General features: G+C 35.3%; 2 protein-coding genes across 2 annotated transcripts; one reads left to right on the top strand and one right to left on the bottom strand.

Moving 5' to 3' along the window:
- Positions 1–3792: 3792 nt before the first annotated feature.
- On the bottom strand, positions 3793–5375 carry LOC132617383 (protodermal factor 1-like). The gene is made up of 3 exons (XM_060332376.1): positions 5112–5375; positions 4421–4727; positions 3793–4335 (listed from the first exon to the last, which is right to left on the bottom strand). Exons 1-3 carry the CDS (start codon positions 5269–5271, stop codon positions 4005–4007), a joined length of 798 nt encoding a protein of 265 aa, XP_060188359.1. The 5' UTR covers positions 5272–5375; the 3' UTR covers positions 3793–4004.
- On the top strand, positions 5317–27542 carry LOC132619409 (taxadiene 5-alpha hydroxylase). The gene is made up of 4 exons (XM_060334324.1): positions 5317–5359; positions 25667–26668; positions 26769–26956; positions 27249–27542. Exons 1-4 carry the CDS (start codon positions 5317–5319, stop codon positions 27540–27542), a joined length of 1527 nt encoding a protein of 508 aa, XP_060190307.1.
- Positions 27543–27779: the final 237 nt, after the last annotated feature.

Below are 27779 nucleotides of genomic sequence, written 5' to 3'. Positions count from 1 at the left end.
CTGAAATTAGCACTGATTTCTGCACCTGTTCTAGCTATGCCAGACTACTCTAAACCTTTTGTGGTGGAAACTGATGCAAGTGGTAAAGGTATTGGTGCTGTGTTGATGCAACAAGGGCATCCAATTGCCTATATTAGTAAATCCTTGGCACCAAGGCATCAAGCCATGTCAGTCTATGATAGGGAGTTGTTGGCTCTCATATTTGCTGTCACCAAATGGTCCCATTACTTGCTAGGAAGACCATTTACTGTCAAAACTGATCAGAAGGCACTAAAGCACTTGTTAGAACAACATATTCACACTGATTTCCAGGTCGCTGGTATTTCTAAACTCATGGCATTTGATTTCTCCATTGAATATAAGAAGGGGGCAGAAAACAAAGCTGCTGATGCCTTGTCAAGAAGACCTGATTCTGAGTTATTGGCAATCTCACTACTAGTGCCTCATGATTCCCTATTTGAGAAAATTCAAGCAACTTGGACAAATGACTCAGTGTTGCAGGACTTAATTATCAAGCTACAAGCTCAACCTTTTAAGTCCTTCACCTGGTCCAATGAACAACTTAGGTGGAAGGGCAGACTTGTTGTGGGCAATGATTCACAGTTAAAGCAGACTATTATTGGGCTATGGCATAATTCTACACAAGGTGGGCACTCTGGAATGGATGCTACTATCAGAAGGGTTCAATCTCTTTTTTATTGGAAGTCTCTTGCTGCTGACATCAGAGATTTCATTCAGAGATGTGATGTGTGCCAAAGACACAAATATGATGTGGCTGCTTATCCAGGTTTGCTGCAACCTCTACCTATACCTGATGGGGTGTGGACTGATATCTGCATGGATTTTATTGAAGGCTTACCTAAGTCTAAAGGCAAGGATGTCATTCTGGTTGTAGTTGACAGGTTGAGTAAGTATGGTCACTTTATATGCTTGCATCACCCATATACAGCTCAGTCTGTGGCACAATCCTTTCTTGATCATGTCTTTAAACTGCATGGGTTGCCTGCTACTATTACTAGTGATAGGGATCCCATATTCCTCAGTACTTTTTGGCAAGAATTGTTCACGTTGCAAGGTGTCCAACTGCATAGGTCTACTGCTTATCACCCTCAGACTGATGGTCAGACTGAGGTTTTGAATAGGACACTTGAAACTTACTTGAGGTGTTTTTGCTCTGATTGTCCTACTGATTGGTCCAAGTATTTACCTTTAGCTGAATGGTGGTATAATACCACATATCACACAGCTATAAGGTGCACTCCCTATGAGGTTTTGTATGGTCAAAAGCCTCCTATTCACCTTCCTTATTTGGCTGGGGAGTCATCTTGTGAGATGGTGGACAGATCCTTGACTGCTAGGGAAGCTATTATACTTCTCTTGAAGTTTCATATTTCAAGAGCTCAACAGAGGATGAAAGATCTGGCTGACAAGCACAGGTCCGATAGATATTTTGAAGTTGGTGATTGGGTTTATTTGAAAATCCAGCCTTATAGGCAGGTTTCTGCTGCTGTCAGACCCTACAACAAGCTAGCTGCTAAGTATTTTGGGCCCTATATGGTTGAAGCTAAGGTGGGGGCTGTAGCCTACAAGTTGTTGTTTCCTCCTGAGGTGCTCATTCATCCTACAATTCATGTCTCACAACTGAAGAAATGCCATGAAATTCCCTCTACATTTACTCATCCTCCTGTGGTTCAACTTTCTAGTCCTTATTGTCCTAATCCTGAAGCTATCCTTGATAGAAGACTTGTCAAAAGAGGTAATAAGGCTGTGGCTCAAGTTCTAGTGAAGTGGTCAGACTTAGATGCAGCTGATGCTACTTGGGAATTTGTCTCTGAGTTACAACACAGATTTCCTTCTTTTCAGACTTGAGGACAAGTCTGTAGTTTTGTGGGGGCTATTGTTACAATGTTACAGATTATTAAATGGAGGTCTTAGTGTTGTTATGATGATTTGATGACAAGGAATCAGATAAACAAAAGTCATAGCAGTGTCCAGTAGTTAGTTAGGAGGTTTGAAAGTTAGTTAGAATTCAAAAGTTAGTTACAACTCCTATTGTTAGTTGTTAGTACAGGCTGTCCAATTGTGAGAAGTGGTTATTGACAGCTGTTGCTTTGTAGATTAGGAGTTAAGCATTCACATGAATCTATAAGTACTTGTAACTACATTTTCAGTCAATCATTCATGAATATACAAGATTAACTCTTTCTCTCTCTATATTTCTATTTTAGCTTCCTCTCGGATTATTCCCTGAATTGCTAGTTACAATTCTTCGATTAGAACCCTAGAATTGTCTATCCTTGTTGTTGATATCCCATTACTATCCCATAAACAACCGATATACACTGATATACAGTGAATATACATCAAATATACATCACCCTGTACTGAGATATGTGTTTCTTCGTGTTGCATGACTTGTATCACTGTGGTAAGCTTAAACCTGTTACCTCTGGTGTAGTTCATTACCTGCAGTTTGATGGACCCATTTCGTGAAAGATGCAGCTCGTTGTATTAAATGGAGTTAATTTTGAGTCCATTATTTACTCTTAAGATAGTAAGCTGATGCATTAATTGTTCCATTTGAAGTCTGATGCTGGCAGACATTCCTTTGCATTTTAGCTGGTATATTGTTTTATCAGGAGATTCATTAGGAAATGATGTCTAAGTAATAAATACAGGTATCAGAAGAAAAGGTGCTAATTACAGGCAACATGAAAACGTGATGCCCATCAATTAATGGAATATTTATAATATATTATGCATATTATATTATATCTTTGTTATGTATTTGTTTTTAGGTCTTCTCTACCTAAGCATCTATCCAGTTAAGAAGGAAAAGAATCTCTTGTAGCCTTGGAGGTCCATCCTCTCAAAGAAACAAGGGTGCTGAAGATATAATTAATTATAAATAGAAATGTACTCTCTCTAATAACTTACACTTTTAAATGAGGTAATCATACAATTTAATATGTTATCAAAGCAGGTAAATTGTCACTCTTTATCCAGAGTAATTTCCACAAGCTTGGCCCATGAAAAAGATTTAGGCCCGCTTGTGACCACAGAGAACATAACCTTGTGATCTTTCTAATAGTTTAAACTTTTAGATGAGATGTTCACATAATTTAATAAAAATATATTGCCATCAAGAAAGTAATGAAATAGAACAAACTGGATGTATCAGCTGTGGAGTCCTGTCATCTACATTGCATGAATCAAGATTAATAAGGCCGATGTTTTTTGAGTTGTATTTATAATTGCGCTTTCCTTCTACTTTCCAAATAGTTGTATGGATGGAACAATTCCTTTTGGTAATGTCCACTCTCTGATATTATCCATGACAATTGACAGGGAATCTGCTAACTGTATGGGTCTGCATTGATGTCACATGAACTTTTTCATATGTGCTCTTCATTTGCATGTCACGTTTTCTATGATAAATGGTGTTCATACTTTTACAAGAATACCTTCTTTTTATGTTCAAATCCGTTGCTCGCGCTAAATAGTAATTACAATTGCAGATGGTGATCAACACCCTCGTGAGAAATTGGGGCGGGCAAACTTTGTTGAAGAAACTCAACTGTTTTCGATTAATAGAATAGGTAAGACAATTGGTACGTGTTTCTCTTTTTATTCTTGGTTAGTGAGGTAGTTTTGTTTTATAAACAGAAGTAGAATTTTCATGCTGGCACAATAATATTTTGTTCTTATGTAGAAAGATACCTTCTTTACCTTAAAGGAGAGACAAAAAAAAATAAAAAAAAATCTCAAATTGGGAAGTGGCATTCACTCATGTAATACAACAAAGAAATATTTTACTGATAATTGATTAGACAATGGAGGTTGGTATCCTCTTGATTTTGTAAGATTCGAAAGCAAACAGAAAAACATCAGTTTTGATAAAGACAACTAGAAAAACATTAATGCTCAATCCTAAAGTAAACACACAGAATATCATAATGAACTAGAAATAACAAGATATTGATGGTGACTATGAAAACGAATTTTCAAGCTCTGGGCTTGAGCTGACCCTCGTTGGCTAACTTGAATAGCTGAGCCTGAGCTGCTGCAGCCTTGTCGGACCTGAGTGCTGTAGCAAAACTGTTCTTGACTTGTGTGGTGGTGTAAGTGAACCTCTTGCTAACCATGGAGTTAAGCAAAGAAGCTGTGCCTTCCCTGTAGAGTTGCCCAAGTCCATCAGTATGTTGATTTGCAAGTGCTTGTAGCAAGTTCATGTTTGAGCCGAGCCCTGGAGCACTAGCTACACCAAAGGCACCACCAACAGTTCCCCACCAACCAAACAAGCCCCATATCAGTCCCGGGTGAGTCCTCCAGTAACTGCAATCAGATCATTAAGTCTTATAAGATTCTTCATTTTGAAGTTAAGAATGTAAATTAAAACTGATGATATTAGTAAACTTACTCGCATGTAAAAGGAGGTGATGGTGTTGGGCTACCAGGAGTGCTTGGAGTGCCAGGGTCAACGATAGGAGTAGTTGGTGGGGTGGGTGTGGAGGGGTTACTAGGTGTGGGTGTACTTGGAGGGGTGGGGTAGTAACCACCACTATGACCTCCTGGAGGTGGAGCTGGGGTAGGGTTATGATGATGCTGCCCTCCTTTTGGAGGATTACCACAGTTTGCAGATGGTGTTTTTCCATGGCTACTGCTTCCATGAGATGGTGTTGCATGAGAGGGTGTTCCATGGCCATGTGATGGTGGTGTGCTTGAACCTGTTATTCACAAAATAGACTGTAAGAGTGAGGACAGTATAATTTAAGACACTCCAAATAGTCTACTAAGGGCAGAAACTCCAGAACTAGTAACTACTCAATAAAGGGTGCTTGTACTGAACAGCCACATTATGATAATAACCGAACAAATAATGTGGGAGTGAATGTTGCCTCCAACAATTTTTTTTTTTACAAAGCAGGAACACCAGTATAAGGTGGCAAGGGATTTCTTGATTCTTTGATACTTTACCATTTTATTTTTTATAGTGCTTTCCGTATAGTAGCAAATACTAAAGAGCATGTTAGCTTTTGCTAATCTATAAAACTAACCACTAAGAACAAGATTTTAGAGCAAATAGAAAAATATATAGAGGGTAAAGAGACCTGTTGGGGGACTTCCAATATGTGGATCAGGAGTGTAATAGTTCTTTTGTTCTTCAAAAGAAGCAGAAGACATGACAGGAATGACCAGATTCTGCGAGAGCAATGCAGCAAATGCGGCCCACAGAATTAGAGAACTCTGCTTGCTTCTCTCTTTCCCCATGATTCTTTGTTTCCAAAGGAGACTGACAAAGAGAAAAGAGAAAAAATGAAGGGAGAGCTTGAGAGTTCAGTGATGGGAAGTGATACAAGTGAGTAACAGCATATAAAGAGATGAGATACAGAAGTTAATAGAAGCAGGTGAAGGAGTATGTGGTTAGTTGTGTATGTTGCAGGTGCATTTAAAGTCTCACTTAAATCCATATTGCAAAATGTTGAGAAAGGCCATCGTAGCTCTAAACATAACCAAGTTTTCTTTACCCCTGATATATTTAAAATATGTTCCATGGCCTAGTTATCGAACTCTGTAAAACCATATAAACACTTTCATGCAGAAAAGTTCTTTTATCTAATATAGTCTGGATTACTGCATGGTGTCACTACGTCTGCTTAATTGTAAATGTTAAATAATTACTTAAGGGGTCGTTTGGTTGCTGGTTAGAATTATGTAGATATTAGTAATGTAGGGTATAGTTATGCAGGAATTAGTTATTCCATATATTACTCTGCATATGATAATACATAAATTAACTCATATCTTATACCTCATTTATTTATGTGGGATCGTAAAATGTAACCACACACCGTACTTGGTGTGCTGAATTCTATACAAAGCAACTCAAAAGCTACCAACATCGCATTAGCTATGCTAGTTTTATACATTAACTCTCCTCCTAACCAAGAACCGTCCCTAAGAGTCAAGACGTTATAGCTTGCACTATGCGGAAAAAAAACAATCATTTCCATCATCTTTTGCTTCCATTGGGGTTGTGGGTAGGACTAGAGGAACATTTTGTTTCTTGAGTACATTTTATATCCCTAAATTTTGCAGGTTGGGAATGTTGTGGAGATGGACTCATGTTTCATTAGCTTTTTCTAACTATATGACAGAGACTAGTTGGTGGCCACTTTGAAAATGGTCAGAGGAGGTCAGAATGTCAACATTACTATTTTTTTCTCGTAAGCTCTGTTCAGTTTATTCAATGGGTAATGGAACAGATGAAGACAGAGACGGACCTAGCTCCTAAGTTATGGGTTCATGTGAATCCAATAACTTTTCTCAATATACAGTCAATATACAGTATAAAGAAAATTACTTTAAATATTTATAAGTATTTGACTGTAAATGCGGTTATTATTATCTATATTAACTTGAGTCATCATAGAAACTCATAAACTTCAAATCTCAGATATCTACCTTGGATGAAAAAGTCCTTGAAGGAAGACTAAGGCCCTGTTTGGACATGGTTTGAAACCTGGTTTCAAAACATGTTTGGACGTACAATTTAGATTTTTTAAGTTGTATTTTCTCTTATAGACATAAAAATCCCACAAATTGTGAAAATTATCAAAACATTCTCAATTCTTATACAATCTTACCAAATGAGCAAATCATAGTTTATAACAAAATTAGTACACTACTAGAAGACTTTTCTAAAAAATACAACCTCAATTAATCAAATTTTACTTCAATAAAATCAAAAATTTAACATGAATAGTAATGTAATTACTATTTAATATAATCTTCCCACATAAATTAAAGGTTGGTAGACATAAATAAAGGTTGGTGGAAGTTAATGAGATTGGTAAATGATTGATGGGGGTAATTGTTAAAAATATTTACCAACTTATGGGTCTTTTTTTATAAAATATTAACTTATGGGTTAAATTTTGTATTTAAAAAAGTTGAAACCATAGTTTCAAACCCCAAACCATGCTTTTTGGATGATTTGAGTTCAAACCATGGTTTCAAATCAGGTTTCAAACCATGACTGAAAATTGATGATCAAACGTTGGTTTCAAACCATGGTTTGAAAATTGATGGCCAAACGCCTACTAAAAGTGGAAAGGACTAGAAAGAGGAATTGATCGCCAGAGAATGTCTGGTGCTTAATTAAGTGTCAGTTCATGGCTGCTGCATCTTATTTCCTTCGTTTTTTTGGTCCCCTATTGTGAAAACTGATGTAAAAAAATATCATTTGGTTTGTATTCACATTAAACCAAAAAAATATGCAAGCAAGCTTTCTGAAAGACTCTTAGATATTTATAGAATTTTACAAATTTTACTATGTTGGACTATAACAGTTATAGTAATAAACAGTAATATGTGATAAGTTACATCTTTCTTTGCCTTTAATTTAAGACTGTAGAAACTGCAGCAAGGTCCAAGTTGAATCCTGGTCGGGGCCTTTCTCTTGGATTATATATGCTGGGCCAAGCCTAGCTACATTTTTGTTTGTTAACGTTAAGATTATGTCCAGAGATAGGGATAGCTTACAAAAAGATACTTGAAAAAAGCAATGACTAAATAAGATTAGAGTGCCATGAATATGAAACTTCATGACCTATTAAAAAAAAAATGAAACTTAATGGTCCTGACAGACAAGTAGGTGAAGAGGGGACATTGAATTGCAGCAGTAAATGAGACAGCAAAAACACTGTCCCTCCCTTGGGGATTGGTGGGTCATGTGTGTCTGTCTCTCTGTGTTAAAGTCACTTTGCCTACTTTGTTTTTTGGATAATAGGAATGACCTAGCCAGTTTTTCGCTTACCTTAACTAATCTTTTGAGTATTTGTTATTTTCCACCAACGTGAATAACTCTTTATTTACAAGATTTAGGCACATGGAAGGAAATTACCTAGCATCAAATTTGTATTTAGAGGACCTTGAACTCTAGTTTCTTATGATTTTTACTCATTTCATTGACCGCTAAGCCATACCCTTGGATGCACTTTTTGAGTAATATTTTATGTAGAAAAAAGGGAGGTTGGGTTCCATTCAATGTGAGCGAAGGGCCAGCTAAGTTTATGTGACTAGTACATGGAGTATCCATCTGTACTCATCAATCCTCTAGCAGTAAAGGTGGAGAGATGAGACTATCATTAAAATAAGGAGAACCATTTGCATTGATATGAGCTGTAATTTCAAAAATAACCAAATGAAGTAGGTTTCTCATCTCTGACACCTATTTACACTCTCCGGCTTGTGGTTGCCTAACTGATCTTCTACATTTATGTCATTTGATTTGTTTTCTTTTGAGAAAACTTAAAATTTCTGTCACTTGGTTGAAAAAAGCTTGTGAGAAGAAAGGCCAACATGTTACTTTTTTTTTTTTTTTTTGGTCCTAGAATCTAAGCCCGTCAACCGGTTTTGGTTAACCGGTTCAAACTGGTAATCGGACCGGTAAAATCGGAACCGGTAGAACCGGTTTACCGGTTCCTGTCAACCGTTTAATATATACCGGTCCGGTTTCGATTTTTTTGGGACCGCAACCGATTAAACCGGAACCGGACCGGTTAAACCGGTCAGATTTTTTTTTTTTTTTTTAAATGTAGCCGTTGGACTGTGGGCTGGACCGTTAGCCAACGGTCCATTTGCAAAAATGGCTGTTGCCAAACGGTTCCAAATCCCCATTTTGGCCCCTCTAACCCTCCAAACTTTTTTTTAACACTTTAATCCATTCCCCACCCCTATATAAACCCCTCTTCATTTTCATTTTAATCCACACCAATTTACTCTTCTCTTTCTCTCAATTATAGTTAATTTGCAACAATTAGCCAATTTAAATTTCTCTCAATTAAATATTACAAAGTCTTCTTATAGTTTCAATTATTAATTTTGCAATTATAATATTGTTGGTGGAGTTGGTGATTTTGCAACAATCCGAAGTAGCTTTGGTGGATTTGCAATTCTAACCGCCTTCACTTTGTTGGAAATTAGTCCGGCAATTTGGTACCTTCGTTCCAACTCTATCTTTATTTTTCGCAATTTAATTTATGCAATTTAATTTGTTGCAATTTATTTTCTTGTGATTTATTTGAGTGTGATTAACTTAATTCTATTTAATAATGGCGAAAAGATTTAGACGTGGTGTTGGGGGTGGGTTTAATGAGGAAACACTTGTGGAAGAAACACCTAATTTAGGTATCAGTTGGTGGAAATAATCCACTTTTAGATCATAGGCAATGCAACATTATTGTACCGACACTTTTAATGAAATTGATGATGATGATAATGAAACACAAGCCCTCGAAAATCCCATAGGAGATACAGGTCCTGTACAATCACATATACAAGACAAACCGCCTAGAACTCGTAAGCCAACCGCTAAAATTTGAAAATTTATGACTAAGGATAAGAAAACCCAAATAGCTAAATGTCACATATGTAGACAAGTATTTGCTTTTAGGCAAGGAACTAGTAAGGATGGTGGTACGGGCACACTAAATAGTCATATGAGAAAGAAACATATGGATGTTTGGGGAGAGCAGACGGGTTCAAATGTGGGGGGTATTCAAATGACGATAGACCCACGAACCGGTAAATTTTTTAAGTATGACAAGAAAAAAGAGCGTGTAGAAATAGCTAAAATGGTAGCTTATGATTGTTTACCATTTTCCTTTCCTTCGGGTTTGGGGTTTGTTACTTACATTCAATGTTATTATAATCCGTTATTTGAGGGTATTCCTAGAAGTACTTGTAGAGCGGATGTTATAGATTTGTATAAAAAAATATGAATTTTATTTGCGCCATGTATTTAATTCTTTAAATTGTAATGTTTCTCTTACCGCTGATTTGGGTCTTAATCTTAACAAGTTAGATTTTTTTGCTATTACATGTCACCGGGTTGATGATAATTGGGTTATGCAAAAAAGAATTATAGCTTTTTTATATGATGAAGGGAAAGGTCGTCACGATGGAAAATTTTTAGCGGATTCAATGTCTACTATTATGAGATTTTTTAACATTTATAGAAAAACACTTTGTATTGCTTTAGATAATGCTTTTAATAATACAAAGGCGATTGGTCTTTTAAAAAGGGAATTAAACCCTCCGCTAAAAAATATTTTTCATGTGAGATGTAGTTGTCACATTTTAAAGTTAATTGTTAAAGATGGTCTTGTGTGTTTTGAAGATTCTATTCAGAAAGTTAGATATGCGGTTGCGTTTATTTTTTGTAATACTAATAGGGGAAGACTGAGAGATTTTAAGAATTCTTGTGTGCAAAATAGCCTTAGACCTAGAAAAATTCAAGTAGAAATTGAGACTAGGTGGAACTACACTTACATTATGCTACAACAAGCATATGAGTATAGGATTCCATACAACAAGTTCACAACAAATATAATATTAATAATGATGATTGATTAAATATTACGGATTGGGAAGATGTTAAGGAATGTGTTGAACTCTTACAAAATTTTTATAATGCAACTCTTGCTTTTTTTAGACAATTCTATCCCACGGTAACCGAAATTTTAGCCTACATAGTGGAAATAGCTAGAGTTTTACAAGAGTATAAAAATAAATCTAGTTATCAAACGGTTATTTTTAATGACAACAAAATTTAAGAAGTATTTTTTCCCATCCCAACTTTATTTATATTGGGTTCTCTTTTAAATCCTTGTTTAAAAATGTCTTATACTAGAGCATTGGTTAATCAAATTTATACATTTTTAGAAATTGAAGAGGGAGTTGAACTATCTTTAGCTGAAGCCGAGCTCGCTATTGATGTCGAATTTAGAAAAGTTTTTAGTCATTATTCTAATTTGGAAGAAAATGCTACACCCGTTGCTCCACGTCCTACTACTTCTCAAAGTAGCAAAAAGGACTTGTCGGGTTTCTCGCATTTAAAAGTTTTACATTCACATCCAACTCCTTCTTGTAATGCAAACTTTAATGAATATCACTTTTATTTGATGCAACCAAATGTGGATCGGACCCGATAATAAGAAAAACAGAGTGTCGAGATCCCCCTTTTTTTCAAGATCAGTCCCCCTTTTTATAGAAACATATGAGAAGAGAGGGGAGCGTATGAGAGAGAGGAGCGGCGTGGGGAACAAGGGGAGGTGGAGAGGAACGTGAGGCGTGGAGGGACAGCAGTGAGTGGAGGGAGCGGAGAACGTGGGAGAGAGAAGGGGAGGCGGCGGGTGAAGGATAGAGAAGAGAGAGACAGAGATGAGGGACGGCTGAAGAGGAAAAGGGATGAAAAAACCTACAGGTTTCATTTTATTTGTGGGACGGACCGGGTCGGGCGAATTTGATTGGGCTGATCTATTAGGTATTTTAGTTGGGCTGGTCGGGTATGGATGAGATTAAATAAACGTGGGCTGCTCCTTTTGTGTTGGGCTGGTCGAATTAGTTAGAGTGTGGGCTTCTAATTTAATAACTAGTATAATGTATACTATATGAAGACAATTGATACTTAATATGTAGATAAGGATTTAACAAAGTGTTGTCTTGTAATTAATTTAACGAGTCCACCCGAAAATGAAATGATGACGAACATTTAAAATTTGTGATAAAGTAATGCTCGTAATGTTGAAAATAAAAGTAGAGATATTAATAGTAGTAGCAATAAATATAAAATAGTGAAAATAAAGTATTTAGCTCGTCAGTAAATTTAGAAACCCGAGTAAATAAAATTAAATAAAGGAGGGACAAAATTGGGTGTCAACAGATGCCCCTCTTCGACTGGAGATGATGTAAGAGTCTTCGGGCGAAGAAGTTGACGTAGTAGCCAATTTTGTTCCGACCAACAAATACGAATTTGTAAGGAAATACGGTTTTAGAGAATTGGTGGAAAATAGTATGAGGGTAGAAGGAATTTAGGATGTCGGGAAGCAAAGATTGACGGAGTATTGAGAGGTGTTAATGATTGGAAAAGATGTTGGATGAGATGTCATTCGTATCCTCGCGGGTCGAAGACAGATGACGACAGTGTTTGAGAATGGACCGTATGTTTATAGCCTCCTAATTATAAATGTGGTGCACAACACACCCATAAGTAGGACTCTACTAGACACGATGTAAATTCTCTAAAATGCCCCAGTGTTGAATTATGGAGACACTGGGATATAGAAAAGGATACGAGATTGTGAAAAGAGTTGATTGAATAGAGTCTTAGCAGTGTATATGAAAGTTTTTTTTTGGATAACCTATGTATCACATGTTTGTGGACGTAGGCGGAGTCGAGTTCGAGAGTAGATCCGTGACCCTTGCTTGTGAGTTTGATATTCCTCTTCAGCATGTTTGCCCCAGTTCACTGCGTAAGATAAAGTTCCACGTTGCGTTGTGTCTCTGTAGATTGTACTTTCTGCCAAAATTGAAATTCATGTTAGAATCATTAATAAAGTCCGGGTAAAGTTGAAAGTGCAAAACTTATAAAAAGTGTAAAATGATAGTAAATATGAGTGTGAGAGTGAGGACGAAGCCGTGTGGCTTATAATGAGGTCGTGTATCCAAATGTTGTCTCTGGTCATCTTCAGGGACTTGAATGAACGCGTGATGTTTATGCTGAGGATGTAGTAATATCTCTAGTTGCAGTTTGGAGATGATAGTGATAAGGCCTCCGGCTGTCTTCCGGGACTCGATGATAAATGATGTCTGCGGAATTTAAGGTAAAGTCGTTAAAGTAGGTAAAGTAGATGATGAAGTAAAGTGATAAAGTAAAGAGTAAAGTAAAAGTGTAGTCGTTTGGCTTATGTAGATGAGGCCGTGTAGCCATGTGATGTCTCCGGTTGTTTTCGGGACTCGATGATATGATATCTCCAGTTGTCTTCGGAGATTTGATGAAGATTTTCGTAAAGTCCGGGGTAAAGTCGTAAAGTGGAAGATGTCTCCGGTTGTCTTCGGAGGCTTCAATGATAATTCCTGTAAAGTTCAGGGTAAATTCGTTAGAGTTGGTAAAGTGAATGATAAAGTAGGGAGTAAAGTCATAGTGTAGCCATCTGGCTTATGCATATGAGGCTGTATAGCCGAAAGATGCCCCCGGTTGTCTTCAGAGACTTAATTTTGATCCCTACAAAGTTCAGGATAAAGTCGTTAAAGTTGGTAAAGTAAATGATAAAGTAATTGGTAAAGTAAAGTGATGGTGTAGCCGTTTGGCAAATGTGGTAGAGGCTGTATAGCCAAATGATGCCTCCGGTTGTCTTCGGAGACTTAACGTTGATTCCTGTAAAGTTCAAGGTAAAGTAGTTAAAGTAGGTAAAGTAAATGATAAATAATTGATAAAATATGGAGTAAAGTGACAGAGTAGCCGTTTGGCTGATGATGTTGATGGTATCGTGACAGGCCAAATTAATGACACGTAATCCTGATTTAATTCGTCTTCAATCTCGACAACCTACAAAACAGGTATATTTGTTAATAAAGTCATAAATTTATTGTGATAAAAATAAAATTAAAGATAAAGTTGGAAATAAAGCCGTTTGGCTTTTGAGGCGAGGCCATAATGGGCCAGATGATGTTTTTTCGGCCATGATTGATAGACTTGATTGTCGGTCTCGCGGTCTTTTAATTCCTGCACTCAAAGAAAAATTCTTAGTTTGGGAGGGGGGAAGTTGATTAGTGTTGACTCGAAGCGTGACGTTGCTGGTGCTCCATTCGTCTCATTTGTTTGGACCTTGTGATTTCCGTTCAAGCCTCGGTAAATGAACAGTAATGAAACAATTGAAAGAAAGTATTTCATTTGAAAGGTAGGTATGTAAGTATATGTATATATATATATATATATATATATATATATATATATATATATATATATATATATATATATATATATATATATATATATGTAAGTTGTAAAATATTCTGCCAACTTTAGATTGTGACACTTCCAAAGTCATTGGTCTATAATACTTCCTGTCTGGTAGCCTTAATCTTGTCGATGTCCAACCGTTATTTTGTCTATATCTTTTCAAAGTATGCCCCAGTTTTGGGTTCAGAAGAGTGTGCTAAATTTATCTTGTGGTGTGACAGAACCTTATATAGGTTGCCTACGTATCCCTCCAAAGGAATCAGGTCAGAACGTAGTTTGTAGGGGTATATAAAATGGTTTGAAATTTTCTAATAAAGGGACCGAACCCGATGTGGATTGCCTACGTATCCCACCAAGGGAATCAGGTCAGCGTAGTTCTGTTACATAAATGGCAAAAGGTTTGTTGGATTTCTACCTAAATATGACAGTCCGTATGTTGATAGTCTGCGAATCCTACCGAGGGAATCAGGTTATGTGTAGTTCTCCTTACATAAGGGATTTTGGATTTACTGTTATAGTGCAACCGAACCCTATGTGGGCTGCCTACGTATCCTACCACGGGAATCAGGTCAGCGTAGTTCGTACGGTTAAAGGAAAGGTTGCAAACTAGGTTGTCTAACGTAATGTTGTCCTTGATTTCTTCTTGACTGATATCTTTCATGCTTGTGTCATTGTCTATTAGCTATTTCAATTTCTTTCGAGTGGGGTCTTATTTTGTCCTCTAATTTCTTTGTTACTCTCTCGAGACGTATGTTATTCGCTCATCTTATGTCACAACCATAGAGTTGGCAGATTTGGTAAGTAAAGTAGAAAATAACGATAATAGGTGATTAAGGAAAATCAGAAATGCATTCATAGATTTGCAATTAAGCTTTCAAAAGATGAAGCAAAGCAACAAAAGTTTTGAGCATGATTCAAGCCTTTAAAAATAAAAGTTCACTACATGTTCAATCTACCAAGACTCCCGGTGAATCAAGGACGGAGTACAAGTCCAATTCTTTAGAGTCTCTCCTAGTTCGGCACCCCGTATGGTCGGTGCCTTGGTGTTGTGAGTAGTTGTAGGTAGTAGATTAGTGTTGGTGGGTGAAGGAATATAAGGAGTGTGAGCTAGCAATTGACCTGGTGGGTTGACGGGTGGTGGATTAGGAGTAGCATAGGTAGTGTAGGTGGGTGGTTGACGTTGTGGAGGGGTATAGACGGATGATGGATTTGGTGGATTTGCAGGGGTGATTGGAAGTAAGTTGTTGTTGGGGTGATTGGAAGTAAGTTGTTGTTGGTAGGTGCATTGTTTTGTGGAGGAAAATGTTCAGGAACTGGAGATTTGAGTGATGGAAAACGAGGTGGGTTTGGTGCAGTATTTCTAGGTTCAGGGGGTGGACTTTGGAGTGTGATGGATAAATTGGTCAAGTCCCTAACCTGATTTAGTTCTCCACGTAGATTCTCAATTTCTTGAGTCAGGCGGGCGATATATTCATCATGTTGAATAGTAGTTCTGTGTTCAGAAGTCTCGGGGGGATCACTAGAGATCACGATGTTTTCCAAACCAGTTGAAATAGATGCGGCTGGATCAGACATAATAATTTCGTTTCCTTGAATAGCCCAACTACGTCGCGGTAATGATGATGTCTTTGACCTTGTGAGGTAAGGATGGTCAGCCAGCTCGAGTGTCAACACGAATAAACTTTTTTGGGAATAAAATAAAAGAAACATAAAGTGTAAATGATGTTAGTCTCATGAATATATCTAGGTAAAGTCATGATCACGTAAAGTCATGTAGCAAATAATTCATAAAGTTGTCAAACAAATGTGAATGAGTATATCAAACAATAACGCGTCCTAATATGCATGTGACCTCTTTGTGCCAGAGGTAGGCCTAACGTTTGTTTGAAGGATAAAGTGTGCCATAATACGTCATCCCATTGCTTTTTGTTTAATTAAACAAATTCTATTTCCAAAAATAAAGTACAAAAGTAATGTAATATTTATTACATGTCAAATGAATACAACATGGAGTGCTTCCTAATCTAAGTAAAGTAAATACAGTTTCTTATGTCTAACTTCTAGCTCCATTTGTGATGCCCTTGGTCTTCGTCATTTGTTGATCACGGACGTACTCTAATGTGAAGTCCATACCTGTCATAGAAACGTTAGTCATTCCCTCCCCCCTAAAGTTTAATTAGTTAAAGCAAATAGTCCATATTTAGGCACAGTTATCCTTCAAACATGCACATAAAGTATGATTAGTGTCACTTGGGGTCGTGAACCCGCTTGGACGTTCGGGTAAAGTCAACTAATGGGTTTAATACACCAAGGGTATTAAGCCTCCTAGGTCATGAGATGTATGCTCCTAATGAAGGTGTTGGTTTAGCTCTATCTTAGGCTGACTAAGAGTTGACTTCCTATGACACAAGGTTCCCCCAAGTGGACAACTTGGGAGTGGAAAGTCCGTGGCCGTCGACTGCACCGCCGATCGACTAAATCCACAAGATCAATCCAACTAAAGGGTGATTTAGTAGTGTACGGCCGCGAACCGCGAAACCGCTTTAAGTGTGTGAATTTGTGTGAATTTTCCAGGAGTGGAGGAAAATGAAACGGAATGACAGTTTATCAAAGCAGTAACACTTAAACAGTTTATATCAAACAAACAATTAATAGCATGTAAGCAGTTTATAGCATGTGAAAATAGTTTAAGCAAATAAAGTAACTAAGTTAGCACACAAAACCTAATTAAGAAAAACTAAGTCCGTTATGGCTAGAACCTAAGTAGTTCCCCAGCAGAGTCACCAAGCTGTTATACCCCATTTTAACCGGGTTAAATTAGAAGTACAACATATTGGTGATTCCTATTTTTGTTTGTTAAAGAGTCGCCACCTAATTATTTATGGTGAATTAGGACACCTAAAGTTTATCAAAGTTATTTTCTAAAGTTAGCTCTGTTTAAGGTCTGCGAAACTTAAGATTCTAGGTAAGGGTTCAATTAGTCTAAAGGGAAGGTATTAGACATCCTTTAAGACCCATTAACAATGGTTAACCGACCGGACTTATAATTAACTAGGCTAAGTGTAAATGTAATATTATAGAAAAGAAAATAATTTCGGTAAGTATTGCTAAAGTTATAGATAGACATATAAAAATGTTGTTTAAAATGGGATTTGTAAAATAATAATTTGCATGAAAGAGTTTAGTTATAAATAAATTAAAAAAATGCGGGATGTGTAATGTTTATATGTATTTGGAGAAAATGACTAACAAAAATAAAATTTTAAAGGTTTTATGGAAAAACTTTTAGTTTATTGTATATTATGCGAAGGTTGTTTCAAATATGTATTTCAAGTGTTGGAAAAGAAATTAAAGTGAAAGAATTATCTGTTGAAACTAGTTTGCCTTTTATTTCTTAGAATAAGCTAAAGTCAGTGTAAAATTTGTGACGTTTTAAACTTCTAAGATAGTAAGCATAAATTATGATTCCTTTAGCCAAAATATGTAGTCATGCTATTTTGAGTGTCAATTGTTTTAATAAATGTCATAGATACTATAAATAGTTTAGCAAATAGAAGTGAATGTAATTTGCGAAATTAACTACTCATTACTAAACTAAAACTCTTAATGCCATTGAGGTTTATCTAAATTAGCAAACAAAATGTTAGTCATACAATACACGTTAAATACACACAAAAAATAAAAATAGAGGGGTAGATATAATGTAAATGGGCTTGGCCCATTTGGACTACTGTGATCCATTGGCAGCTATTGGGCTTCGGCCCAGTAGCGATTTTTATATGCTGCTGCTGTCTTGCCTATTGGGCTTTGGCCCAGATTTTATTTCCCTGTTTGGCTGCGGATTGGCTGCTACTATATGGGACTGACTCGAGAGGAGTTGTGTTGGGCTTTAGCCCAACGCCAAGTGCGGAAGGAGACGAGTCCGAGGGACTCGTGCTTGATAGTCATGCATAAAAATGAAAAGAAAAGGATTAGTATGTGATTAATAAATAAGACTAAACATGTAAAATATACACTCAAAACAAATCAGTAGATTATGTATATATTGTACATATTTAGATATATCTCATGTATATGCATTCATAAGGATGTATAGAAGGTTAATATTGGAAAGCCTTTGCCCCCGTTTTCCCGATGTTGCACAAGTTGGCTTAAAGTTAGAGCCACAATGTAAGAGTTGCTAAAGTTTGCATCCATATGCAGCCACGAAATGGCTCATAATGCAACGAAGACGGGCATAAAAATGCAGCAACTACACAGGAACTTGTGCCTCAAAGGATGCAACAGCAGAGCAGCTCAATAAGGCTAAACAACATCAATGTACAACAGTAGTTAAAGCATGGAAAAGTGCAGCGGCAGGTGCATTATTTAGCACCACCAAAATGCAGTCTCTCAATTGCATTTAGAATTTGAAATTCCCAGTTCATGCAAAGTAAGAAAGGGGTAAAGGATGAGTATTTTTTTTTTTTACACAGAAATGTAAAGAGAACAAGCTCAAAAACTATCAAATTCTTTTATATTTATTATAGTTATACTTCTTAGTTCACTTTTAAGAGAACAAACTGCCAACTGTATTCACTTGATCAGGCTTAACAAAATAACTGGAGACATGAGATGCCACTCACACATATGGACTGAGAAATTCAGAAGGAAGACTATACTATCAACAGATAGGGAGAGGATTAAACCAAATACCAAGTATGACAGTGTTCCACTATTGAAACAAATGCTTAAAACAGAACAAACACATATTGCATTTTAATCATTTTAGGCATATCGGGATATGGGAACAGTTTTCAACTTTACAAGATCCTCAATATGTTTCAACTCAAACAGAGGTAAATTAGAATGTCTAAGCATATTCCAAGATAACTTGCTCTTTAACACTTCCCTATGCTAGGCTAATTTGTTTACTTATGTAGCAATTCGTAATCATCCAAAAGGGATCCCATGGTGTTGTTATTCAGTGAAAAGGGATCTTAGTAGTCCAAAGTAGGTAGTACTTAAGCCTTGAGGGTAGACAGTTGTAAGATTGTACACATCAAGTCAACTGTTAAAATAACTTCAACTCGGGCTGCTTCAAAATCATACAACTAGTTCTCTTTATAAGGTCAAACATAAACAATCACAAAACATTTTAAAATATCAGATTAACACTCAAAGAAGAAGTAAGAGATAATAATGCATCCGAGTTATTCTACACTATAGGCATAGGAATCTTAAGACCAGGTGAGACCCATTACTTTATCTTATCAATCTGTTAATCAGCCTACTAGTCCTTCGTCTACCTTCTAAATAAACTAGTTCCATTATTAACCCATTATACTACTTTATCTCAGGATAAGACTTTTATTTCTAATGAATTAGATGCTTAGATATGGACCCTGTTTTCAATCCTTTTATGCAACTGAACTTTCTAATATGGAACCCGTTAAGAGTCTTTTCAACCTATACTAGTCCATATTTAAAAAAACTTATTCCTTTCAGTTGTTAATCTACCTTTAAATGGCCTAAACAAGTCTATATGATCTAAATCAAGTATGAACTAAACTGAGAACGGACTTCAGAATCTTTCCGCACCTAGAGTAAACTAGGCTAAACTGATAATATAAACCCAATATTCATGTTTAAACAAACATGGTCGATTTAAGTTGAATCGCAAGTAGTAAATCACTAAAACGTAGACTGGTCATATATATTAGCTAAAGATGAATGGAGATCAAATGACAAATCCATCAGCCGCAGGGAACTAAAGAAAATTGAACTTAAACTAAGTTAACACATGAACACACAGACACTATTAACTGCTGTTAAACTGCAAAATCCAAACTAAACTAAGACATGAACCTACAAACATTATTAGAACTGAAACTAAACTAACTAAACCTGACATGCATAATATTCTACATTACTGAACTGAGATTCAGCCAAACTGAAACAACAAACACACGAACATATCAGAAACTTCAGATTTGAAAGAAAACGAACACATTGACCTTTTGTGGGTGTAATGAATCGGGTGCCGACGTCTCGAATCTATTCTCGAATACGACGAACGACCTCGAAACTAAAGTTGGGTAAACCGAATATCTTAGTCGTGGCTAAAGTTCACCAAGACAGAACAAGATGTTTTTTAGCAATCTTAAAGTTTAGAATGCCAGTTTAAAAATGCTAAGGATCTTTTTGATCTCTTATTTTTGATGGATCGGACCCGATAATAAGAAAAACAGAGAGTCGAGATCCCCTTTTTTTCAAGATCAGTCCCCCTTTTTATAGAAAAATATGAGGAGAGAAGGGAGCGTATGAGAGAGAGGAACGGCGTGGGGAACAAGGGGAAGTGGAGAGGAACGTGAGGCGTGGGGGGACAGCAGTGAGTGGAGGGAGCGGAGAACGTGGGAGAGAGAAGGGGAGGCGGCGGGTGAAGGATGGAGAAGAGAGAGAGAGAGAGAGATGAGGGACGGCTGAAGGGGAAAAGGGATGAAAAACCCTACTGGTTTCATTTTATTTGTGGGACGGACCGGGTCGGGCGAATTTGATTGGGCTGATCTATTGGGTATTTTAGTTGGGCTGGTCGGGTATGGATGCGATTAAATAAACGTGGGCTGCTCCTTTTGTGTTGGGCTGGCCGAATTAGTTAGAGTGTGGGCTTTAATAACTAGTATAATGTATACTATATGAAGACAATTGATACTTAATATGTAGATAAGGATTTAACAAAGTGTTGTCTTGTAATTAATTTAACGAGTCCACCCGAAAATGAAACGATGACGAACATTTAAAATTTGTGATAAAGTAATGCTCGTAATGTTGAAAATAAAAGTAGCGATATTAATAGTAGTAGCAATAAATATAAAATAGTGAAAATAAAGTATTTAGCTCGTCAGTAAATTTAGAAACCCGAGTAAATAAAATTAAATAAAGGAGGGACAAAATTGAGTGTCAACAGCAACCAAAACTTAGAAGCGGTGGAAGGCGAAGAGGAAGAGATTGAAGATTTGATAGCAAGTGGAACGGACCAAATGGAAGACTTTGAAGATATCTCCATGGCCGAATATGATATGGGGGAATTAACCAAATGATTGACAATTGGTGATTTTATTATTCTACTATTTCTTTGCAACTCATGTATTATTTACCAGTTAAAAAAAATCACAACTTGCAAATAAATGTTATCCAAGAATGAATAAAATATATGGCTCATTGAGCTTTCTTCTATTTACTTGTGTTCATATTTTTACTTATATTAAGTTAGGAATATACCTAAAATATACTAAGAATATACTTATAATATACATCTACTTTAATTAAAAACTAGAAAATTATATACTTGAAAAATAACTAAAATATACTAAGAATATACTTATAATATAAATTTACTTAATTTATAAAATACGAATTTATAAACTTAGAAAAAACTTAAGCCATAAATAACTTAAGTTATAGTATATAAGTTATAAGTATACATATAACTTAAACATATATATATATATATATATATATATATATATATATATATATATATATATATATATATATATATATATAAGTTATATAACCTAAGTATATTGATATATATAAGTATATTCTTAGTATATTTTAGGTATATATAGTATAACTTAAGCATATAACTTTATATATATATATATATATATATATATATATATATATACGTATATGCTGTATTGCCATTAGTTAGTAAATATATAAACTTTACTTATAAACTTATATAACATATGTAAATATACCTATAATATACTAATAAATATTATAATATATATACTATACAAAAAAAAAAAAAAAAAGGTTTTGGACAGTTTCGAACCGGACCGGTCCGGTTTCCATTTTAAAACCGGTAAACCGGAACCGGTTAAACCGGGACCGGTGGCCGGTTCCGGTTTTTAAACCGGAAACCTGCCGGTTTATTAACCGGTTACCGGTCCGGTCCGGTTCAAACCGGTTGACGGGCTTACTAGAATCCTTGCTTTTTCTGGAGTAGTAATTGAGTAAATGTAATTTTTGGTGTGAGATGGTGAAGTCCAAAAAAGCAAAGGTTCATAGGGATGGGGGTGCAGTGCAATGGTAGACTAGGGTAAATCAGAAGATGAGTAAATGGGCTATAAGTTTCAGTAGGAACTAGTAAGTGTAGTAGATGGAACTTTCACACACATCACACAGAAAACTAACCGCTAAAATTTTGTCAAATGGTGCCACACGGAAAAAGAAGAAGAAAACTTACATAGCACCACATTAAATGAGATGAGTGTGTAATTCTAAATTGCACACTGATTATGTTATATTCTTTTGTTTTTGTAAAGATCATATAGGCTTTATCGAAAATGAATAATAGTATAGTGTCATGTCAACACCCTAACGAAAATACTCCTTCCATTCACTTTTACTTGAGAGTCAAACTACATGAACTTTAATCAATATTTTAAGATGTATTTTTTTTTAATCATATTAATATGAGAAAAATTGCAACTTATAATATTTTTCGTGAAGTTTTTCAAAATCTAACTTTTAATTTTAGTCAATCTAATTCAATTTAGCTCCAAAGATTACTCAAATTGACTCTAGAGAAGCGAAATGTGACAAATAAAAGTGAACGGAAGGAGTACATTTTTGTCGTTCTGGGATTTACTGTCACTGTTAATTCTACGATATCCTTTCATATTCTGAGTTTCTTCACCCTCTACTAGACGACTACTACACCAATTATTTAATTTTCTTAAACAGGAAAGACATATTTTTTAATTAAAACTATTCTTATATATAAACTAGGAAGCACAACAAAACACAAGGTCACGTTGGACCAATAGATCATGGTTAGCCGTATATATTACTATTACAAATCGAAATAATCATTGGAAGAGAAATACTCGATCGCCTTACAAAATCTGCAGCTGTTAGGTATAGGAATATCATTATATGTGAATTGTGATTGTTGATAGATCAGTCAACTTGATGATGATTAGTTAGAAAGAATAATGGGAATTAATTAGATAATCTTCTCTTGCAAATTGCTGGCGGTGTTAATTAGTTTGTATTTATGCTTTTCATCGAGGACTTCTTATTTTTTAATTCAAAAGAATTTTCTAGTGAAATGTCATCGGTCATCATATGAGGGGATCCAACTTTTTGCATGTTAAGTACTTCGTCATATAGCTTCATTTTAAGAAATTGATGCTTGAAGGTCACCAACAGTAAGGATATTATAAAGCCTGTTAGAAAATTTCGACAGAGAAAGAAAGACATAGGAGAGAAATGTAGAAAGAGAAGAAATATGACGAAGGCGGCTTGAAGCGTGATACAATTACTGTCTTACCAGAGTAATTGTCTGTCTATGGGGTTAACAAATAGCTATCTTCTAAAATATAACAAGTCTGTTATCAGATAATTCAAATGTCAGATATGGAAATATATTGTTATCGGTTTAAAAAGATTTGAAATTGCATCTGTCTAAAAGATTACAAACTATGTTCCAGAATAGATGCGAACTAACCTTGCGACTATCTACGAAATTGTGTTTTCATGGGTGATACCTAAGATGGTCAAAGAACGAATGTTAAATAGATTTTATCAGTGGTATAAGAGTAAGTATTTCACTCATGGTCAAAAACTATATTTATGGCACCTGAGAATAAAATATTATTTCACTCCAGTATTAAAAACTATATGACAAAGACTCAATAACAAGTTTTGACTTCAGTTAAAAAAAAAAAAATCTTCTATCTTCATTTATTCGTACCTTTGATTAAAAATATAAGAATCCTAATTCCTATCTATCTCATTACACTCCTTCGTGGTATTAAATTATGGAAAATTTCATCAGTGGTCATCCAAATGGAGCTAGGTCGGTTGCACTTCAGTCATTATTCTAATTTTTGCTTCGAATCATCTAACTAAATCCGATTAATTCAAAATAAAATAGACTTAATACGAATTTAGTTGAATGGCTTTTAAATGACAAAAATTAAAATAGTGATTTTTTTAGCAGTGAAAATGACAGATCGACGAAATTTTCTTCGAAAGAAGCGTAGTTTTATTCTGTCATTTCTCTCGGGTAATAAATTAGTAGTTACACCTGAAGAAACCAGTTTGATGACAAACAAATGCACAGACGTGGAGAGAAATTCAAGATAAATTACTACTAATATTTTATATTGTTTCCCTGTACTGCGAGCTGTACACATGAGTATCATCAGAGTCCAAGAAATTTTAAAAGGAATCACTAAAATATTTGTCTCGACATCTTTGATTAATGTGATTAGTGATTACTAGGCAATTACTAGTTAATTTCCTGTCTTGCACCGATATTTTAGTCTTGAAAATGATCCCAAATACACTATTATATAACTTTAGTTTCAGTTTGTAGGTGAAGGGAGTAATTAAATAAGTTTTGGTCTTCAAAACATAAACTTATATCAATATGGTAAAAAAATACATTTTAATGTTGGTCAAAATTAATATAGTTTAACTCTCAAAAAATAAAACATACAAGTAATTTAGGACGGAGGGAGTAATATACTGTGGTAACTGGAAGTTGTTGAAAAAAATTCAATTACCTTGGGTGGGGGTGGATTGCTTAAAATAAACTCAGTTCTTACAGCATATTCTGTACTACAAAAAGAATTTAGTTGAATAAATTAAGAACCACGCCATGTACCTGCAGTATGTTTCAAGTTAAAAATGACCGGCCAAAAACAAATCTGCTGGCAAAATGAATCATCTCGTTAATACCATTGAATGTGAACCCTACATTTTCAATTAGAAATTTTCGGTTCAAGTCCTGAAATTTCTGAAATATCATTAAATGGACGTTCTAAGCGGCACGTATTTGAATTAGTTGGTCTAATGAATTTCGAATATTATATGATTAAAGAAATAGAAAAGGAATTATCTTGTTAATTTGTCAAATCACATTGCAAACCGCAAATATTATTTTAAGAGTTTAAGTAATATACAACATCAATATAAATAATTAGATGACCTTTTTAGCTTTCCATAAATATAGGGTGTGGTACTTGGTATGATAGAATTCCTACTTACAGCTACCAAAATCATTCCTCTTTGATTATTTTTATGTTTTCAACATGACAAAGGTGGAGAAGATGCTTCTGCAAATTTCATGTCAACTAGAAGCTATTAAACTCTATTTAAATATTAGACACAGCAGATATCTAGGGATATTGCGGCTTTTAAATATTTCAAAAACCAATTTACAAATATTGCTAGAATCGTGGTGGCCGGTAAGTATTATCCTTTTTCTTTTTTCATATGAATCTTTCAGATATATTATGATGATGATGATTCAGAGGTTTTAATTTTTAGGGTGAAAGAACTTGGTTTTTGGACGGCCAACCTCACATGCATTGCATATGATCAGTTCTTTAGTGGAACCGACTTTCTCATTTTCTTCTCAATTAAATTTTTAATAAAAAAAAGTCATCGTGAATGATCATAAATTTCACGGAAGAGTTTAATTTTTATACACTGACAATCTAACATGACAGTGTAATAATTTTGATAATGTCATCTCATGTCAAGATAATTATAAGTAATGTATTAGTAACCTAAAAAAATAAGTCAAATAATCTATTGCAATAAGTTAAAATATATTGTTTAAACCGTTGGTGTATATACGTTAAATCTTCCATGGAAAGATTTTTGAAGCCATATTGTAAATGGATTAATTAGATTATTAGATAGGTCGCATCTGCATAATTGGTTGACTTTTTCTTGCCGAACAAATACCTTTGACTTTTTAGGTATTTTATGTTGTTCTTAACAAGTAATCCTCCCCATGCAAAGGAGTATAAATATGGCAAATAGTTCTTAAGCTAATTAACACACCAAAAGCTTTGTTGATTTCCCTTTCATTAATTGCTATGGATATGAACTTTCCTCTTTCTAATTTCACCTTATCAATCATTTTCATAATTGTTTTTTCCCTTCTCTTAAGACATTACAAAAATGTCCACAAACACATAACCAAAAAGAAACTTCCACCAGGTGAAATGGGGTTACCATGGATTGGTGAAACCATAGAATTTTACAAAGCTCAAAAAAAGAACAAATTATTCGAAGAATTCGTTCAACCCCGAATCGAAAAATATGGAAAAACCTTCAAAACAAAACTCATGGGAGCACCAACAGTAGTTGTATGTGGAGCAGAGGCCAATATGTTCTTCATGTCCAATGAATTCAAATTGGTAATAAGTTCTTGGCCTACTTCTTCAGTTGAGCTCATGGGAAAAAATTCAATTATGGAGAAAAAAGGCGATATACATCGATTTCTTCGTGGGATTATTTCATCAAGTCTTACATATATTAGCCTAGATGCAATGGTACCCAAAATTTGTTACACAATTCAATCCCACTTGGAAAAAAATTGTCATGGCCAAGAAGACCGGACGATTAAACTTTATCACCTTACCAAATCCTTGACGTTCAAGATTGTATTCGAGTGCTTTTTAGGGATCGTAGTCAAGCCAGGATTACTTGAAACGTTCGAGAGAGTCTTGGAAGGGGCATTTTCGCCCCCATTTAAGTTTCCAGGATCTAAGTTCTCGAGGGCTATAAGTGCAAGGATGGAAGTACAGAAATTTCTTGTTGAAGTTACAAGGGAGAAAAAAAGAGAGATAGAATTTGGACACGATCAGGAAGAAGAAGGGAAATCAGACGAGGCGTTGCTTTCGCGATTAGTGAAAGCAATGATTCGTGGTGAAGTTAGTGAAGACGAAGTTGTTGATAATGTTGTTTTGCTAGTGTTTGCTGCACATGATACCACCTCTTTTGCTATTGCTATGACATTTAGGATGTTGGCTCATCATCCCTCTTGCTATTCTCTTCTCTTTCAAGGTACGCATATAGAAACTAGTTATACCATAATTATTTCAATATTTTCGGTTTGATTCTCCACACTGAACTGATTAATGTGAAACTTTTTGACTTATGACAGAACATGCTAATATAACGAGTAATAAAAGACCAGGGCAGATACTATCTTTGGAAGACACAAAAAAGATGAAATACACATGGCAAGTTGCTCGAGAAAGCATGAGGCTATTTCCTCCTATCTTTGGTTCATTCAGAAAAGCAATTGCTGACATTGAATTTGATGGATTCACTATTCCAAAAGGTTGGAAGGTAAGAATAATTATCAATCTTCATCCTATTACAAAATTACTATTGTCACAATCATCATATACCAGTATCACTATGGACCAACTTATTTTTTTGGGCTTATTTTAAGAACAAAATGGCTAATAAGCTGGCCAGCTAAACACTCAAAAAAGCTGAAAACAGCTTATAAGCTTTTTTCAGCAACTTATAAGCCAATCCAAACGGGCTCTATGTCTCAATCCCAAATAAGTTGAGGTCAATACGTAAAACTAGAGATCAATACGAAAAGGATGCTAACTTTATTTGCTATGTGCAGGTATTGTGGACAACATATGGCACACATAATAGTCCAGAGTATTTTAAAGAGCCCCAAAATTTTGATCCAAGTAGATTTGAAGAGCCTGTTCAACCATATGCATTTATACCATTTGGAGGAGGACCAAGACTCTGTGCTGGGTACCAATTGGCAAAGCTAAACATTCTTATATTTGTTCATTATATTGTGACAAGATACAACTGGTCCTTAATAAATCCTGATGAACCAATTGTCATGGATCCCCTCCCTTTCCCTTCCCAAGGAATGCCCATTAAAATTTCTCCCAAGTTTTAATGAAATAAACTCTGTTATCACTTTAATCTTAGGACTTTTGGCTGATTTATGTCAACTAAGTATCATAAGTAAATTGCTCCCGGTTATTCAATCATTTGATAACCAGTTATGGGACTTCATTAGTTATCACCATGAACAAATTCGGAAAAAATCTTATGTCAATACCCTTTAATTTTCATATTACTGAATATTATCGTCCAGAGATTCCATTATTAAGAAAAAAAAAAAAAAAGGTCA

Source organism: Lycium barbarum, chromosome 11 (assembly GCF_019175385.1).
Source record: "Lycium barbarum isolate Lr01 chromosome 11, ASM1917538v2, whole genome shotgun sequence".
In the NCBI taxonomy this organism is placed as follows: Eukaryota; Viridiplantae; Streptophyta; class Magnoliopsida; order Solanales; family Solanaceae; genus Lycium; species Lycium barbarum.
This window is presented reverse-complemented; position numbering and strand designations above follow the sequence as displayed.

Bases quoted from the DNA above. Each gene is read 5' to 3' on its own strand.
- LOC132619409 (XM_060334324.1), top strand. From the start codon at position 5,317: ATGAAGGGAGAGCTTGAGAGTTCAGTGATGGGAAGTGATACAA. The intron at 26,669-26,768 runs GTACGCATATAG...GACTTATGACAG, and splicing joins CTATTCTCTTCTCTTTCAAG to AACATGCTAATATAACGAGT. The intron at 26,957-27,248 runs GTAAGAATAATT...TGCTATGTGCAG, and splicing joins CTATTCCAAAAGGTTGGAAG to GTATTGTGGACAACATATGG.
- LOC132617383 (XM_060332376.1), bottom strand. From the start codon at position 5,271: ATGGGGAAAGAGAGAAGCAAGCAGAGTTCTCTAATTCTGTGGGCCGCA. The intron at 4,728-5,111 runs GTCTCTTTACCC...TGTGAATAACAG, and splicing joins TATTGGAAGTCCCCCAACAG to GTTCAAGCACACCACCATCA. The intron at 4,336-4,420 runs GTAAGTTTACTA...ATCTGATTGCAG, and splicing joins TCACCTCCTTTTACATGCGA to TTACTGGAGGACTCACCCGG.